Raw genomic sequence first — 17,278 nt, 5'->3', positions numbered from 1 at the left:
AAACAATTGTTACAAACGTAAATCAACTGGGGAACATGCTCATGCATTTTAGTGTAAAATAGTTGCAAAAGTTTAGCTACTTCAAAAATGCCATATCTAAACTAGAAAAAAAATCTGCTGATGAAAATTTTTTCTTGCATGATTTCTCTACTAGTTATAACGTAATCAATTTACAGGTTTCTGCTCTCTTGTATTCTTCCATGTTATGCGATTTCTTCTTTGTACTACAAGAAAAAGACCAGATAATAACAGAAGAAAAATATGAATTATTTTCTTTTTCAATGGATGAATTTACAATGTTCTTTCTTTGTGTTTTGAAAAGAAAGTGCAAATGAATATGAGTCTCTTATTCAAAGCCGAATAAGAGACTCAAAGAGATGGGAATCAAAGAGTTTCATGCCTAATATAGTAAACTATAAAAGTTTCGGCAGATTATAGCGTAAACTAAAGCACGTAGTTCAACACTAGGGCAACTCGTTGAAAAGGTATCAAACCTTTTTGACTTGATAATATATCACCACGTATTCTGAAGGAATGTGAAAGGGAGTTGATACCTGCCTTGACATATTTTTTTAATGAGGCTTGCAATGGGTCAAGTTCCTATGGAGTGGAAGGAAAGCAGGATTGTGCCGCTTCATAAAGGAAGTGATAGAACTCAAGCAATGAGTTCTATCAAATTTTCCCATCAAATTATAGGCCTATCTGTGTGTCAGGTGTTGTGGTTAAGTTGTTGGAGAAGCTTGTGAGAACTAGGATCCAGAATTGGGTTGACAATGGTATTATATTTAGTAGACAGCATGAATTTGCTAAAGGGACATGTTTTAATAATCTACTTATTACAATAAGGTGACTGCTTCCTTGGACAGAGGAGAGAGACACACAGTAATATACTTAGATTTTCCAAAGGCTTTTGATAGATTACCACATGATAAGTTTATAGTCAAACCAGAGTGGATGGGATTGGATATTAGATTAGTGCATTGGATTCTGATAGGTATCAGCAAGTTGTGTATGGGGGAGCAATATCTAGGAAAAGGAAAGTCACTAGCAGTATGTTTTAGGGCCAATCCTGTTTAACTTGTATATTAATGATATTGGCAAAGATTTGGATGGAGATTTGGATTGTCTGCAGATGATGCAAAGTTGGGACAAACCATGAAGAGTAGAAAAGATGTTGTGGCCTTACGAGAAGACTTGAATAAATTGAGTGATTGGGCACAGGAATGGGGATGTGAGTTCAATGTTGCAAAATGTAAAGTTTTTAAATTTCTCACCAAAATGCTTGGTGAGAATATACTGTTGGAGGTGGAGGAGATAAGAGATCTGAGGGTGATAGTGGATAAGGATCTAAAATTAAGGGGACACACTGCCAAAATTGTGAAAACAACACAAAGGCTTCTGGGAATGATGCGGAGGACACTGACTTGTAGAAGTAGGGAGATCCTTGTTCCATTGTATAAGGCTTTGATTAGACCACACATGGACTACTGTGCCCAATTTTGTTCACCTGGTTTTCAGAAGGACGAAGAGATGTTGGAAAGGGTCCAGAGGCAATTAACTAAGGTAGTTTCTGACCTCTGGAATGTCAAATATGAGGAAAGATCGAGAAGATGCAATTTACAGAGTCTGGATGATAGCAGGAAGAGGTAAGATATGACAGAGACCTACAAGTCAGTAAAGGGTTGTTATAGGATCAATGTTGGAGAGGTTCTACAGAAAACAGTGGGAGATCAGGGGAGAACCAGAGGTCATTCCTGGAAACTGTATAAAGAGGGTGTGAGCAGGGGAGTGAGAAGCAAGCAAGTGTTTTGCATGCAGAGTTGTGAATGACTGGAATGCCTTGCCTGAGAGTGTGGTGTCTGCAGAGAGTTTGAATGTGTTTAAAGCGCAAAATGATGAGCTGTGTATGATTAAAGGACCTCCTAGATGAGTCTTTGACTCCATAGGGTCTTTGGTGATAATAAGAATAATAATAAACAGAAGGGATACTTAAGAGTCAAAGCTGTATAACTGAGAGGAGACCTCCACCTAGCCTTTAACGGAATGCGGAGAACCGACTAGGGCTTCTGACCTAATGTCAAATCCTCACCTTCTCGTGGTGCACCCTGTTGGGTATCTACTTGGATACTGAACGAACGAGGATGGGCTGGCAATTTGGGATTTAGCCGACCAAATTGTATTCTTATTGGTTAAACCTAAATAAAAAATGATGGTACAACATGACAGAATTTCATGCCGGCTGGGGAGTCGCCCGGTTAAACAAGGTCCCCGTTGTTTTCGCCAGGGAACCAGGGCGAACAGCAAAAAGTCAGCTCCTGGAAAAAATCTGAAAACAAACCCCAACTCAACATCACCAGAGTTAAAGATCGGTACTATCAACGTAAGAAGCCTGAATGGCAAAGAAATGGAGCTAGCTGAGGAATTAGATAAGTACCAGATCGACATAATAGGGGTGACTGAAACAAAAAAGAAAAAACTGGTGAGATCTTTCTGAGCAATAAATACAAAATGTTATATTCAGGCAATGACAATCAAGGAAAAGAAGGAGTAGCCATAGTATTCAACACAAAATACGAGGCTAATCATCTTGAATGGCAGTCAGTCTCAGTAGAGTAATGTGAGCAAATATGAGAATGGGGAACTAGACAATGAGACTTATTTGTGCCTATGGTCCCACAGAAGGTTCTACTAAGGTAGAAGTTGAGGAATTTTTTGAGGCTCTAGAGAAAGCTACTGACACAATGAAAAATGAAAAGTTGGTCCTTGTTGGGGATCTAAATAGCAGAGTAGGAAATGATTGTGAGACATACAAAAATATTTTGGGAAAATTTGGAGAAAAGAGCAAAGCTAATAATAATGGCAAATATCTGTTGGATTTCTGCTCAGGACATGGACTGGTTATTACTAACACCATGTTCCAACATAAAAATGTGCACAAATTCACATGGAGAGAAGAGGCTAGGAATAAGAAAAGTCTTATTGACTATGTTATTGTTGATAGTGATGTTTACTCCCTGGTGCAGGACACCAGAGTGTACAGAGGATTTGAAATTGGAAGTGATCACTATTTAGTCTTGAGCAAGATAAAATTGAATTTCATACTGAAAAGAATAACATGTAAGAAAGTTTTAAAGCGAATAAAAGGTGAGCAGCTCTCAGATGTGAACTGTAGACTAAAATACACAAAGATTATTGAAGAAAAAATGAAACAGTTTGAGAACAGGAATCAAACCTTGGAGATTCAGTGGCAAACTCTGAAGAAAACATTGATTCTGCCAGAGAGGCATGTGGTGAGGTTGTCTGTAAGGATAAAAAAATCAGAACTCCCTGGTGGACACAGGAAGTTAAAGAGGCAGTGAAGGAAAAGAAGAAAGCATACCAAAAGTTCCTGGCAAATAAGTCAGTTTGTGCTCTTAGAGAATATAGAGACAAATGCAAGAATGCTAAACACTGTGTAAAACTAGCAAAACAAAAGTCATGGGAGGACTTTGGCAAGAATATAGAAAATAAATATCAAGAAGGTGGCAAATTATTCTGGAGGTTGTTGAAGAAGCTTAAGAATGGAGGAAAGAGTGCTGTAAAAGGAATTAGAGATGATAAAGGTGACATGAAAACGGGAGAAAAAGATATCCTTGAAGTATGGAGTAATTACTTTGAAAAACTGCTAAATGAAACAAGCAGTGATGACAGCACAGTGGTAAAAAACACTGACCAGGCATGCAGTCAGGAATACACATCCATACTTGAAGTAGAAAAAGCCATCAAAGGCTTGAAATGTGGAAAGGCAGCAGGAGTAGATGATATTCGACCAGAAATGCTGAAGTATGGTGGTATAAGAGTCTTACAGTGGCTGCACTGCATAGTTCAGAAAGCCTGGACAGAGGGACGAATTCCCGATGATTGGAGTAGAGCTCTCATAGTACCCATATATAAAAAGGGAAATAAAACTGAATGTGAGAATTACAGAGATATTTCCCTACTGAGTGTTCCTGGCAAGATCTATGCAAGTATACTTGAGAAACTGTTGAGAAGAATTGTGGAAGAGAAGCTTGGTGAAGAACAAGCTGGATTCAGGCCAAATAGAGGCTGTCAGGTTCAGATCTTCACTTTACGACAAATAGTCGAGAAAGCATGGGAATATAACAAAGATCTGTATTTAAGTTTTGTCGATTTGGAAAAGGAATATGACAAGGTGCCAAGAGAGAAGCTATTCGATACGCTGCAGTTATATGGTGTCAATGGGGCATTATATCAAGCAATACTTAGTCTTTATTTGAGTTGTAAGTCAGCAGTTAGAATTGAAGGAAGTACAGGAAGATGGTTTAATGTTAAATCTGGTGTGAGACAAGGATGTACATTATCCCTTCTGTTATTCATTATCTATATGGATCACACTATGAAGGAAAGTGGTATTAAACCTGATATCAAAATTCGAGATGTTAATGTCAGCTCTTTGCTTTATGGGGATGATGTTATACTTCTAAATAAATCCGCTACAAGTCTGCAAGATTCTCTGACTTAATTGAATAGCTGTTGCAATAGATATGGTATGAAGGTCATCAATAAAAAGACAAAGACAATGAAAATGGGCAGAATCATTGAAAATGTCAACTGTGTTGTGAATGAAGAACCTATGGAACAAGTAAAACAAATCAGCTATTTAGGCATGATTTTTACTGAAGATGGTAAATTAAATATAGAAATAGACAACAGAATCAGCAAAGCTGGTATGGTGGGAAGTCAAATGAATAAATTCATATGGAATAAGAGAGAAATTGGTCGGAACACTAAATTAGTTGTATACAAGACAGTGTTCAAACCAGTTTTAACTTATGGATCTGAGAGCTGGGTCAGAAGTAAAACACTTGACCAGAGACTAGAGACCGCAGATATGAGAGTCCTGAGAAAGATTATAGGCATGAACAGATGGCATCAATGGCAATATCATATTAAAAATAAGGATATTAGGAAAGAACTTGACATTGTCAGCATCCAGGAATGTGTTAGCAGAGCTAATCTCAGGTGGTATGGTCACTTAAACAGAATGGGCGAGGAAAGATTAGCAAAACAAGTGTTCTCTGCCAGGTTGGCAGCAAAACAACCCAGAGGAAGACCAAGATATAGGTGGATTGATACGGTACAAAGTGCTTTAGATGACAGAAATATAAGATCTGATAATGTTGGAGTCTTGACAAGTAACAGACTGATTTGGAGGAAAATTGTAGATAGGAAATTAATAATGATGTAATTTTTTTCATGTAGTACTATCATATCCTGTACACCCCTTCAGGGTACATGGCAGGAATTTGATGATGATGATGATAAACAGAATTTGAGTATTATGAGATAACATGAACATCTTCTGTTGATGATTACTCTGTGGGTATTCGGAAAATTGCATGTTCTAATATTAACTATTTTGCTTTCTTTCCCATTAGAAATAAACATTTGATGAACAGTAATAGTTCATCTTATTTTATTCATTCTTCTTCAGTGAACGAGAATAATACAATATCATATATTATTGTCATGTAACTATTGTTATTATAACTATGCTGTTATTATAGAATACAGTTTAAATTATGATAAAACAATAAGTTTTCTGATATAAATTGATAGGCTCATGAAAAAAGTCCCTTTATCCTACATTTAGTAAAATATTTCTATTATTACTACTAACAACAACGATAATAATAATAAAGCTATTTCATATGTTCTACACTAGTGGCCAAAATTGTGGAAACCTTTTGGAAAAAGTGTATTTTTGAGGTTTGATTGCTAATAACACTGCTTTTTTTTTTTTGTGTAATACCATAAAATTATATATCAATGGAAAGATAATTTAATCAAGAATGTAATGCAACAAAGTTGGTTTAATTATCTGTATTCTATGAAAAGTTATAGCCAAATAAGCAGAAAAAAGAAGCACAACTTGCTTAGATCGATATGAAGTAGCTTTCCTTCATTTGAATGTAGCCAAGCATGAGTGTTTAGAGAGCCAATCAGGTGTCATCTTGTTTTGGCAATGAGCCAATAAGGTCACAGCAGGATTCAGCTATTGATGTCATGTATTGGAGTTGAGAGGAGGACATATGTCAGTGTGTTATGTGATTGCTATCAAGTTGGTTGGTATTTTTTGTGTTCTTTCATTTAGTGAGCTTGTAAAACGTAATAAAATTAAAGAAATGGCACAAAGAGTTGACTGGTCACCCAGAAAGTGATGTAAAATAGTACTATTAAGTGAACAAGGCTACAGTTATGAAGAAATTAGAAGAAAAATTGGTGGAATAACCAAAGGTGGCATTTCTAAATTTTTGAAGAGGAATAAGGAAACTCTCACTACAAAACCAAACTGGTAGAGGCAGGAAAAAGTGCACAACAGCAAGTGATGATAGCAATACAGCATGAAGTTGAGTGCAAAAACTTGCACTCAACTTCATGTTCGTCGCAGAATGCATGAATTTGATCTAAATGCTAGAATTCAACGAAAAAAGCCATTTGATCTCTCAAACAAAGGTTGAAAAGATTAAACTGGGCTAAAACCCATGTTAACTGGACAGCGGAACAATGGAACAGTGTTATTTGGAGTGATGAGACCAAAATCTCCCTGTTTGGTAGTGATGGCATAAAATACGTAATGAGAATTGGAGAAGATTTGCATCCTGCTTGCATACACCTACCGTGAAACACCCACTTAGTGTTATGATCTAGGTTGTATGACATCAAAAGGTGTGGGCAGAATTTGTGTGATTAATGGGAATATAAATGCCCAAAAATAGATAAAATATTTGAGCCCAAACTGAAGCCTTCTACAAGTGATCTTTTCGAAGATAATGAAGAATTTATATTTCAACAGGATTCAGCTCCATGTCATGTTGCTGCTGTGTGCAAAAAGTGGTTTCAAGATAATCATATTCCATTGCTGGAATGGCCTGGGAATAGCAAAGACCTTAACCCAATCGAAAATCTATGGAGCCGAATAAAAAAACATGTTAGTCAGAAGCAACCCACCAATAAAGCCCAATTAATAGAAGCAATAATTCAATCTTGGTTTCACATTATAACAGCTGCAGAACTTAAAAACTTGGTTCACTCCATGGGAAGGCGTCGTAGGGCCGTAATTAACGCTAAAGGTTACCCAATCAAGTATTAACTCACATTGTGAGAATTTTTGTATATCTCATTTTTTCTGTGTTTCACTTTTCTTCTTTATAACTGCTGTTCTAATAAAAAAATCCTTCATAAAAGTTATTGCATTAGATTCTTGATTAAATTATCTTTCCATTGATATATAATTTTATGGTATTACTCCAAAAAAAAAAAGTGGTGTTATGGGCCATCAAACCTCAGAAATACACTTTTTCCAAAAGGTTTTCACAATTTTGGCCACTAGCGTATATTCTGAAAGTTTCCATATTTCTTGATTTTCTTTTCAAGTAATGTAAAACTTGAAGCTTGATATGTTCTAGGACGAACTTGAAGGTCCTAGAAGAGTTTCCACTTGGAAGTGGAAACTATTCCAAGTGTTACTTTTGCATTTACTAGTTGTGGAAAACTGAGGATTTTATAGCTCATCCAGAAAACTTTGCTCTGTAAGAACTGTGAGCATGAGATTTCTGAAACAATAGAAAAAGTATCTCAGTTTCATTCCTTTTTAGAAATTAGGGCTCTTTCCTATGCAAAACAAACAAATTTGCTGGTGAACATCTGTTTCCCATATATGAGATATGTCATCCATAGTATTTGCCTCTAAAGCAGATGTGAGGAGAGTGCAACAGTTCTCTTTGGTTAGAAAACCTGAGTTTGAAACCTATGCAGTACTATGAGAACCTTCAGAGCTTTTCAACTGAAAATAAGTTAGTCTCATACGGAGATGATGGTTTTCCCCTACCAGGAAGTCGTTTTTCAGCAAATAGCAAAGCACTGGAAAATAAACACACAATGTACTTTCCTCATAGTTGTTTCTGCCATAATTCCGACCAAAACAAAGTAACGGCCTTAGTCTACTCAATCATTTTCCTGATTGAGAGAACTAAGCTTGGGTAGCTAACTCGAGACGGTCGCTGCTTTTTTTTACCAAGTGGCTGGGTTGTGGATTAGAATCTTCAACACTGGCACGAATGCTTATGAAAATATTTAGGTGGGTAGATGAATTTGGCTCTGTAAATAGTATAGTGCAAGGCCATCATCACCCAGTTTATTGGATGCTTGAGAGAAAAAAAAACATGTTCAGTCTTATCTCTGATGTTAATTACATATAGCATTAATGTGTTATAGATTTCCAAATTTTTGTGGACATAAAAAAAGAAAAGTGTTGGCACCCTAGAGGGCACGTGTCCTGATGATCCTCTGTATTTTTATTTTATTCCCTCAAAGTACTTCGAGAGGAACAATATATTATTCTGCGTGTTATAAAAACAACTTAAACAACTTCCTCTTAAAGAGGAACTGGAATCATCACACTCAGCTATCTCTTTATGAATACTTGTAATCCGGAAAAGGACTGTCTTGATTGCCTTGAAAGGGAATATTTTTGTTTTCATACTGTTCAAAATTTATATATCTTGAGAATGGAACAACCTAAAACAAGGATGAATGCACAAAGCAGTTTTACGTTCTGGGCACCAGAATAACAATGCTATAATAACAATCTGTACGATGCTGTAAATGCAAATCAGCGAGTTCAGGACACATATAGTAGTTTTCCATTGTAACTCAGTAAGGGATCCAGTAATTCCATTACTAAGCTACAATGGAAGATCCAAATATTCATCATGTTCGTGTACAGTCTGCTTTCCCCCATAAGGTTTGAAATCCCAAAGTTATCCACTGTGCGCTTCACAAAGCATAAATTTACCTCATACTTTGCTCTCTTTTGGGGAATACTGCTTACATTTCAATCTGCCTTTGAATGGCATAAGGCTTTCATTGATATTCACATCTCTCTCTCAGGAATATAGTGATCTAAATTTCTGATCTTTTTTCGTCAGAAAATCATAAATTTTGTTGAGGAATGGGCAAGGATGTGTTGCCTGATCATATGCCTCTTTATTCTGAAAATGCAAATACTTCACAATGAGATTGAATTGTTTTTAAGTTATAACATCACGAAGCATTGGCATGTTCAGAATCCATTCTATAGACCATACATGTAGAAATACATTTCGAGTTTTTTTTTTAAAGATACCTTGTGCAATCAAGAGTGTTATAAATGCAAGTCTTATGATGATATCTACTGGGCTCCAAAGTGTACTGTGAGAATGCGGCCTGTACTTAACTTGCTGATGTTGTTGGCAAGCATAAAGGTAGAGCAAGTCTGTTCCCCTATGAAGAAAAGAATATTATTATCTAGAAATAGATGGAATAAGCCTAAAATGTTGCTGTGTCAAAATCTTCAGTAGATTCTGGCTTACCTATGAGTGGAAACTGTGGACAGGCTGGTATGCGTTTAGTGACGATCACCCATTTTCCACACAAAGGCATGTCTAAACAACATGCACTTATTTATTTAGCATATGGCAATCTACATGCAGTTATAAAGGTACATTAGGTCAAAATATATATATAAAAAGTAAGTGACAAACAATTATAATAAAGCAAAGAAACTTATAATTTCAACAAACAAAACACTTATAGGTTAATATCAAGTTGTCTGATCCAGTCTATAACAGGCAGTGTCGCCTCCAGGAAGTCATTTCTTTGACCTGTGTATGCACGAAGACTGCACTCAGTAGAGATGTGGTGAATTGATTGATTTGGGTGCTCGCAGTCACATTCCTATGAGGGAATTTTTCCCTTCATGCAAACTACATGCAAAATCGCAATCTTCACAACTAGAAAAATTTCCCTCATCAACATCAATAGAGTAAGAGCTACTTGAAGGGCAAAGGCTCCAATTTTCTGCATCTCCAGAACTTTTATTTTTTTACCCCATACTTTGCTTTCTTTTGGGGAATGTACTACTTATATTTCAATCTTCTTTTGAATGGCATAAGGTGCAGCACAGCACTTATGCATGAATTTTGTTTATATGAGGTGAAAAATGGAAAAGTTCTGGAGGTGCAGAAAAGTTGGATCCTTCGCCTTTCAAGTAGCTTTCTTACTCTACTGATCTTGATGAGGGAAATATTTCTAGCTGTGAAGATGGTTTTGCATGTAGCTTAGACATGTCTTTGTGCAGACGAAGGATGATCGTCACTAAACAGGAAAGTATCAGTACTTTGAAACTGACGCTACTACTTACCATCTCAGAAATGAATTGTACCTTACATGTACAGTACTTGCTAATATTCTTTCTACTCGAGTAACAGGCAGAAAGCTGTAAGCTAACAAAAATCATTGAGAATATGAGGAAAGACACACTTCCAGTAGACACACTGAAAAGTCCCTAACAATAGCCGAATACACACTGTTTTTTTTTAACACTTTTCTGATTGATTTACAGATATTCGAAACATTTTATTCTGATATTGCTTCTGTAGGATGACACTGTTTTTTAAATGTTGATTTCCTCAATATCATATAATTTAATGAGTTATAATTATCAGGAAATAATATAAATGAGAAAATATACAAAATTTGCTCATTTATAATAATCACAATTTAATTTCGGTATCAGAATATTAAAAGCCATCTGGTACAATAACTTTGGAAAAATAACGAATTCAAACAAAAATAAAGTGCACACATGTTACCTAGCAGTATTTTTGTTTGTGATAGTTTTTTTTTGTGTGTGTGTGAGGGGGGGGTGAGCCAACCAAAGGTGAAATACAATTTTAATTCCATTGTGAAAATTTTGGAAATGAAATTTTACTTTTGATGCATGCGCTTATACATGGCTCGAATGATAAACTGTAAGGAAAATATTGCTACTTCAAAACTGTCGCATAATATCAAAATTAGTAGAAAATATGTACATGACAGTTGACTTCATCACTGCAGTTTATTTCGATTTGTAATGATTGATTAGGGGAAACTAAGAAAGTTGAAGTACAAAGAACAACAGATTACATTACGTTATAAAGATTATACATTATGTGATAAGATTCAAGATTTATGTATGATTCTCTATAAAGTAATATCGTAAAAGAGCAAACCTTCACGCAATCTGTGAACTAACTTTCAAACTAAGATTATGAATAAAAAATAATGATAACTTAAATTGGAACAGATTGAGTCTGTATTAATTTTAAGATTCTGTTTTTAAGATTCAATTTATTACTGATTTTCATGAATTTATAAAATAATTGTTTGACAAAAATAATTATCATGAATCAAGTTCTGGAAGAATAAAATGTATTGGCGGCTAAAATAATTAGCCGAAAAAACTGTTAGTGACATTGTTCTTGCAAAGTGATACAAGATTAAGTGAAGAAATATGAAAGGAGCTCTTATTTTGCACTGGCAATAAAAACTATAATTATGTGATAAAACAAGTGGCAAAAATAAATGTAACTTGTAAGTATTTAGTCTAATATAACTTAGATTCCAGTTACTGAGCAAATGGCAAGCAACCGAGTTTCTGGCAATGGGTAACTGAACATAGTTACGTACGTGAGGTAATCTGGTTAAGTGTTCTCGTCAGTGTGAAAGATTGCCACACCTTCTAACAGACATGATGGTCAAATGCACTTCTTATCCATGTTCTTTCAACAGGTGGTCTGAATCGTATCCAGGATTTGCTGGACGTATATATATACATCCTAGCCGATTGGGAGGTTAACATAAAAAAAAATTATGAAGTTTCTACATATATTCAGCTTAGAAATAATATTGGATCTTTAATATCCACTATTTCTATACAAAATATAATTATTTACATAATACTTGTAGCATTTACTGACATACACAAAAATTTCAATTTAATTCCAGGAATATAAGAGGTTTTCTAACAGCAAAAGAAAGAAAACAAATTCCTTTGCTAATCCTTTCCAGGAGTAACAATTTTGGTTTTCTAATATGTTCAATACAATTAACTGGAAAATAAGTTTCTCACTCTCTCACTATGACTCAAGGCTAACATTTTTCTCGAATTATTCTCCTTCCTTAAATTGAAAGCTCAGTAGACCTCATTGTCAGCTTATCCTACATCAGAAAGTTATCCATCAGGAGAAACACCTTGATAAACTGTTGGCTTTACAATTCTCTAAACAATCCTTTCATTAATAATGAAATCAGTTTCCTTTCTGTCTGTATAGTTTCCTTCTTGTCTGCAGTATTAGAAGAAAACAAAACATACTGTTGCTAAGTGTTCTATTGTCCTATCTAATGACTGGAAACAAATGCAGGGTGAAAACAAAGAGTAAACTACAATATTAAAGGAAGTCACTTTTTCAAACTGCACTACTGTTTTAACCTTTTAAAACAATACTAGAGGCTTTCTTCTAAATGCTTATTTCTAAATTGGTAGTCATTCACTATTTGAAAGAAAACACTTTCAGATGTATATCAATTATGAATCTCTGAATTTGTTCCTGTAACTTTTATTATTATTATTATTACTATTATTTGACACCTCCAGGGGAGTCCAAGAACTCATAGAGGGAGGGCACCTGCTCTACAACTCCATCTCCACCATTCAGTCACCAACAGACCACAATTACACTGACGCCATATACCACCGTCCACCACTGCTATTTCCACAGACAATCACAAACATCCATGCCCACAGCGGCATTTGAACCTGCAGCCTTTTGGCTGAAGAGCAGATATGCTATCCACTCAGCCAACCAGGCCAGCGAACTTCTCACTCTCTCCTCTCTAAAAAGGAATCTATAGTCTCCATTTCAATCTTCACAAACAACGAAAAACCAAAACAATATCAACTGCTGTTATATGACTAGTTGTGCTGCTTCTTGAGTCTACATATGCACACACTATCCAACAGTCAGTTAAACTTAGTGATGCTCTCCCTCACAGAGATAGGATGAAACAATACATACAATAAATTTTCAGGTAAGAAAAATAGTTTTCTATATATTTTCAATCTATTTAAACAAAAGAATGACAATTTCTTGAATATATGTTGACTGAAACTATGCAGTTCCTGAACTTGAAAACCATCAACATGTCATGCATTGTCTCTGTCACTACTACAAAACACTGCCCAAGTTTAACCATATTTTGCTATTAAAATAGTTGATAACTTAAGTTATCAACTATTTTAATAGCAACTTCAGAATATTATAAAATTATTTATTAACATAATTTTTTATATTCTTTGTGGAGACAAAGAAAAGTGACTAATTACAACAATAAATTTCATGACAGAGGATTAAAAAAAAATGCATTATGTTACTATAAACATTGGGAGGGGGAGATTAATATATTTGATTATATCAATTTCTTTACATTTTTTTTTAAATTATAAGATCGCTTGATACATAAGCAGCTAATTTATTGAAACATAAAATGCAGTGTATCTGAATGGAAGTCATCAGTACTCCACATAAACCTGTTCAGGAGAACAGAGGTAGATGGAATGAAGGAAGAGGATGAAAAGCTGGTTCATGTTTAGAGCTGACTATGTATGGATGTTGATTGATGGTTGCTGATGTTCTCACATGATTAAAGAAAAGTAGAGGAATGGTGGTTGCCAGTTCAGTATAGTAGAGTCCAAGAAAATATATATAAAAAAGAAAAAAAAAAAAAAAAAGGTATTTAAAGATATGGTACTGTCTACTTCAATGAAGACTTCATGGAAATACCAATAAAAAAAGACAATGAAAAAACAAATGTCTATGAAAAAAGTGACCGAATAAAGTTCAGAAGAGAAAAGGGGGGGGGGATATCATTTATTAAGGAGCTTGCACTCTTCAGGATAGAATCAAGCATTCTTAGGGAGATTTTATATGTGCCAACTCAAATGTGAGAACAATATTCTAAGGTCAAGCAGATTTGGAATATACATTATTAAGATTTGTGCAGGAAAGATGTAGCGTTTTTTGGAAGTTCAGGCGACTATTATTGTGATGTGTTTCTGGATAGGCTAGATGAAAGTCAACTGAAGAAGGGTAAACAGAACTTGGCTGGAGAATGGCATTTATCAAAAGTAAGGGGAAATGAAGGTGGATCTTTCTTCTAAGAAATAAGACAGGAACATGTTTTATTAGCATTAAAAGTTACTATATTATCTTCATGCCACTTAAAAGTGGTGAGGAAATAAGTGATAAAGATATTGGTTTTGAAAGATCTCGAAACTTAAATCATTTCAGTACTGCAAGCCTTCTTGAATGAAGAAGAGGACTAAAATTTATTGTCGTCAGCAAAACTGTGGATAGGATTTGAATTTAGTGAGAAGGTCACTGATGTATACGATGAAGGGCGTGGGTAAAAACACAGAGCCTGTGATATTTCTGCACTGGTAAAGAATTCTGATGTGAGAAAACCATTTGCCATTGACTTGCTAAGAATAAGCATATAGGAACCTGGCAAACAAATCACATAAGGTCAGAGGGTGACCATAACTGGCAGTCTGGTAAGAATGACTCAATCAAACGACCTGCAAACATCATGAGTAACAACATGAGCTTCTCCAAAGATCAGATAAGTTATTTAGGATATCACTCCTGGAGCAAGAGTGATGGAATTACTTTCACAGCTTCTTCATTACTTTCAGGAGTCAGTGAGAGCAATGAGATGATAAAGATAATAATGATGAGATGATGATAAATGATAATGTGATGAATGATCTTAATCTCTCTTTTCATTATGGACAGGCTGGATAAAGTTTGCTTACATTTCTGGGTAGATGCCAGCTGAGTATAACAGCATGTTTAGGTGATACACAGGATGAGAGTTGATTCCAGAACACAACTGGACCTGAGGACTTTTTAACATGTGTCAACCTTATCTTTACATGTTACCATGAGTCATCAAGGATGTGAGTAGGGTGAAAACAGGGAAAAAATATAAGTTACACTCAACAGCCTTAGGCCAAGGACTAGAAAGCAAGACTGTCATTTTAGCAGAAAGCAAGTTGTTTTTTTTGCATTTAGCCTTTACAAAATCTACTTTGGATTTGTTGATTCTTATACAGTTAGACTGATTAAGAAGCTGCAATTTTTGACTTGAGCCACTGAATGTATGGTGAATTTTCATCTTGGACTGCTTTAAACACATTTTGAGTGAAGGGGATTTTAAGTGAAGTGGGAAATGATCATTACTGATCATTCCAGTCATTTTGTCAGAGCAGTATTTGAATCAGAAGAGTAAAAGCAGTAATTAGACAATAGAAAAGAGGCATAAAAACTCTGGAGGTCATTCTGACTGGCACCTTTGTATGTGAGTTCAGACTGGCTAGCAAAATGTCAATCTGCAGACGAGAAAACATGAACAAACATGAATAAATATAAAAAGAGAACTAAGAGTGTCAATTTCCAATGTATCACCATCATATGAAAAGCTTTGCTCTGCAATACAGGTCCAAGGAAGCCATTAATTTTTAGATTCGTTGTTATTGTTTAGTTTTAATGTTGCTCGGTATATTTTGTAATACTGATATGTTTCTGTAAGTGTAACTAGTTTATTCAATACAGTGGATTTTATACATTCTTTTATTTTCAGAGTGTATTTTATGTTTTTGTTTTTATATTGTTTTTGTGTCAATAAATAGTTTCATTAAAGTAGTTTTTCCTTTGATTTCCACTTTCTTTGTGCCACCCCTTTAGGTATTTTGCACCCCCCCCAAAGGAGGCATGACCCATAGATTGAGAATCACTGGTTTACAGGAATGATCACATGTTCTCCTGCCACATATTGCTATATGATATCAACTGAAAAGATGACCAAAATTTTTAATTTTGCCTTCCCACATTCAAAGCTTAAAAAACACTTAAAAATTCAACCTTCAGAATAACAAAGTTACAGTTCTATATGCTTTGTTAAAGTGATCAGATCCTTATGAATCTTCTGTGGTGGTGGTAATTTAAACTCCTCTTTATCATTAACTATATACAAGAGAAGAAATACTTACAGAAGTTATTTCCTGCGTATGTTGAAAGCTCTTCTAGAATTCCAACACATCCTTGCTTGTGCCTATAATTAAGATGTAATTATACCAATTAAGATATAATCATTTAAATTCGTGTCTAACACTATATTAAGCATTTTCACCAGTGAAGATAGAAAGCTTATTTGCTAAATAATTATAGAAAACATCATAGCATTTTCTCTCTTAACTTGCCTGATATAACTTTTAGTATAAATACTCACAAAGCAAACTAAAAATCAATCACGGAACAAACTGGCCTACTATTCTTCATGGACTGAAATGTATATGTAACAAGATACATGAAATGCCACTGCCAATGTTAAATGTTGCATATGCCTTGCACTGCTCTGATTAGCAGCTAGTATGGTAGATGTACTATAATGAACTACAGAAAATTCCCAACATATGTGCTATACAGTCTATGCTATTTTAAACTCACTATTAGTAATTAGTTTCTAGCTTTTACTGTTTGTAAAAACAGTACAAGCTAGAAACTTTCCCTATAGTGAACTGAATTTCCTAAGAAATGCTGTCACAATCAGGAAATGGAGAAAAATGTAACAAGAGAAAATTGTGGGACACATAAAGGAAAATTGTCAAAAATAAAACTGAAAAAGTTAAAAATGGAAAATAAATCAAATGAAATCATGGGAAACAGAAGAAAATTATGGGAAATTATAAATCGAGAAGAAACACAGAATTGGCAGAAACCATATATAGCACACAACATGACAGCATGAAAATGTACCAAATGCAAACAATAATAAGAGACAAGAAAGAATGAGAGAAGAATGAAATTATAAAAATCTAGAAATGGTTACATTTCGCAAAGAAACACTAGCTTAAATTAATGTCACTTACCTGAAATCTTTCTAATAAACTACAGTAAATATGTTGCAGATCATAAAAATTTAGATTTTTACAATTAAAATTGAAGTCAAAAATTCAAATTCTAAATCAAAAATTTACAATTTTTTAATTTAATATATAGAGTTGATTTTATAATCAGCTGCTATCCAAACAATTTTATAAGTTTTACTTAAACTTGGAATTAAAGAAGTACTGCATAATATGCAATATTTCTTTAATTACAGTTCTAAGAGGTAGCATCAACTTATTCCTCAGCTGTACATCATCACTTGGTATCTGTCCAAACAAGAAAATGACATTTACACCAACAGTGTATAACTTCCCCTTTTCTTTCATGCTGATTAATGTGCATTCACTTCTGTTCCTGTCCTCTTTGTAATTGTAGGTGATCAAGTTGACTAACTATACTGAAGTTTT

The 17,278-nt window shown here is 34.7% G+C and overlaps 1 protein-coding gene across 2 annotated transcripts in view; it reads right to left on the bottom strand.

Annotated features, from left to right (window-relative positions):
• Positions 1-17,278, bottom strand: part of LOC150094439 (aladin-like) — a 401,031-nt gene that overhangs the window by 194,199 nt on the left and 189,554 nt on the right. For both annotated transcript variants that reach the window (XM_090412342.1, XM_090412343.1), the window contains one exon: positions 15,974-16,035. In XM_090412342.1, the coding sequence (XP_090268468.1) occupies positions 15,974-16,035 (62 nt within the window). The remainder of the gene's footprint in view (positions 1-15,973; positions 16,036-17,278) is intronic.

This window comes from Typopeltis vanoorti, chromosome 22 (assembly GCF_054136105.1).
Source record: "Typopeltis vanoorti isolate ZY-2024b chromosome 22, IOZ_Tvanoo_1.0, whole genome shotgun sequence".
NCBI classification, from domain to species: domain Eukaryota; kingdom Metazoa; phylum Arthropoda; class Arachnida; order Uropygi; family Thelyphonidae; genus Typopeltis; species Typopeltis vanoorti.
This window is presented reverse-complemented; position numbering and strand designations above follow the sequence as displayed.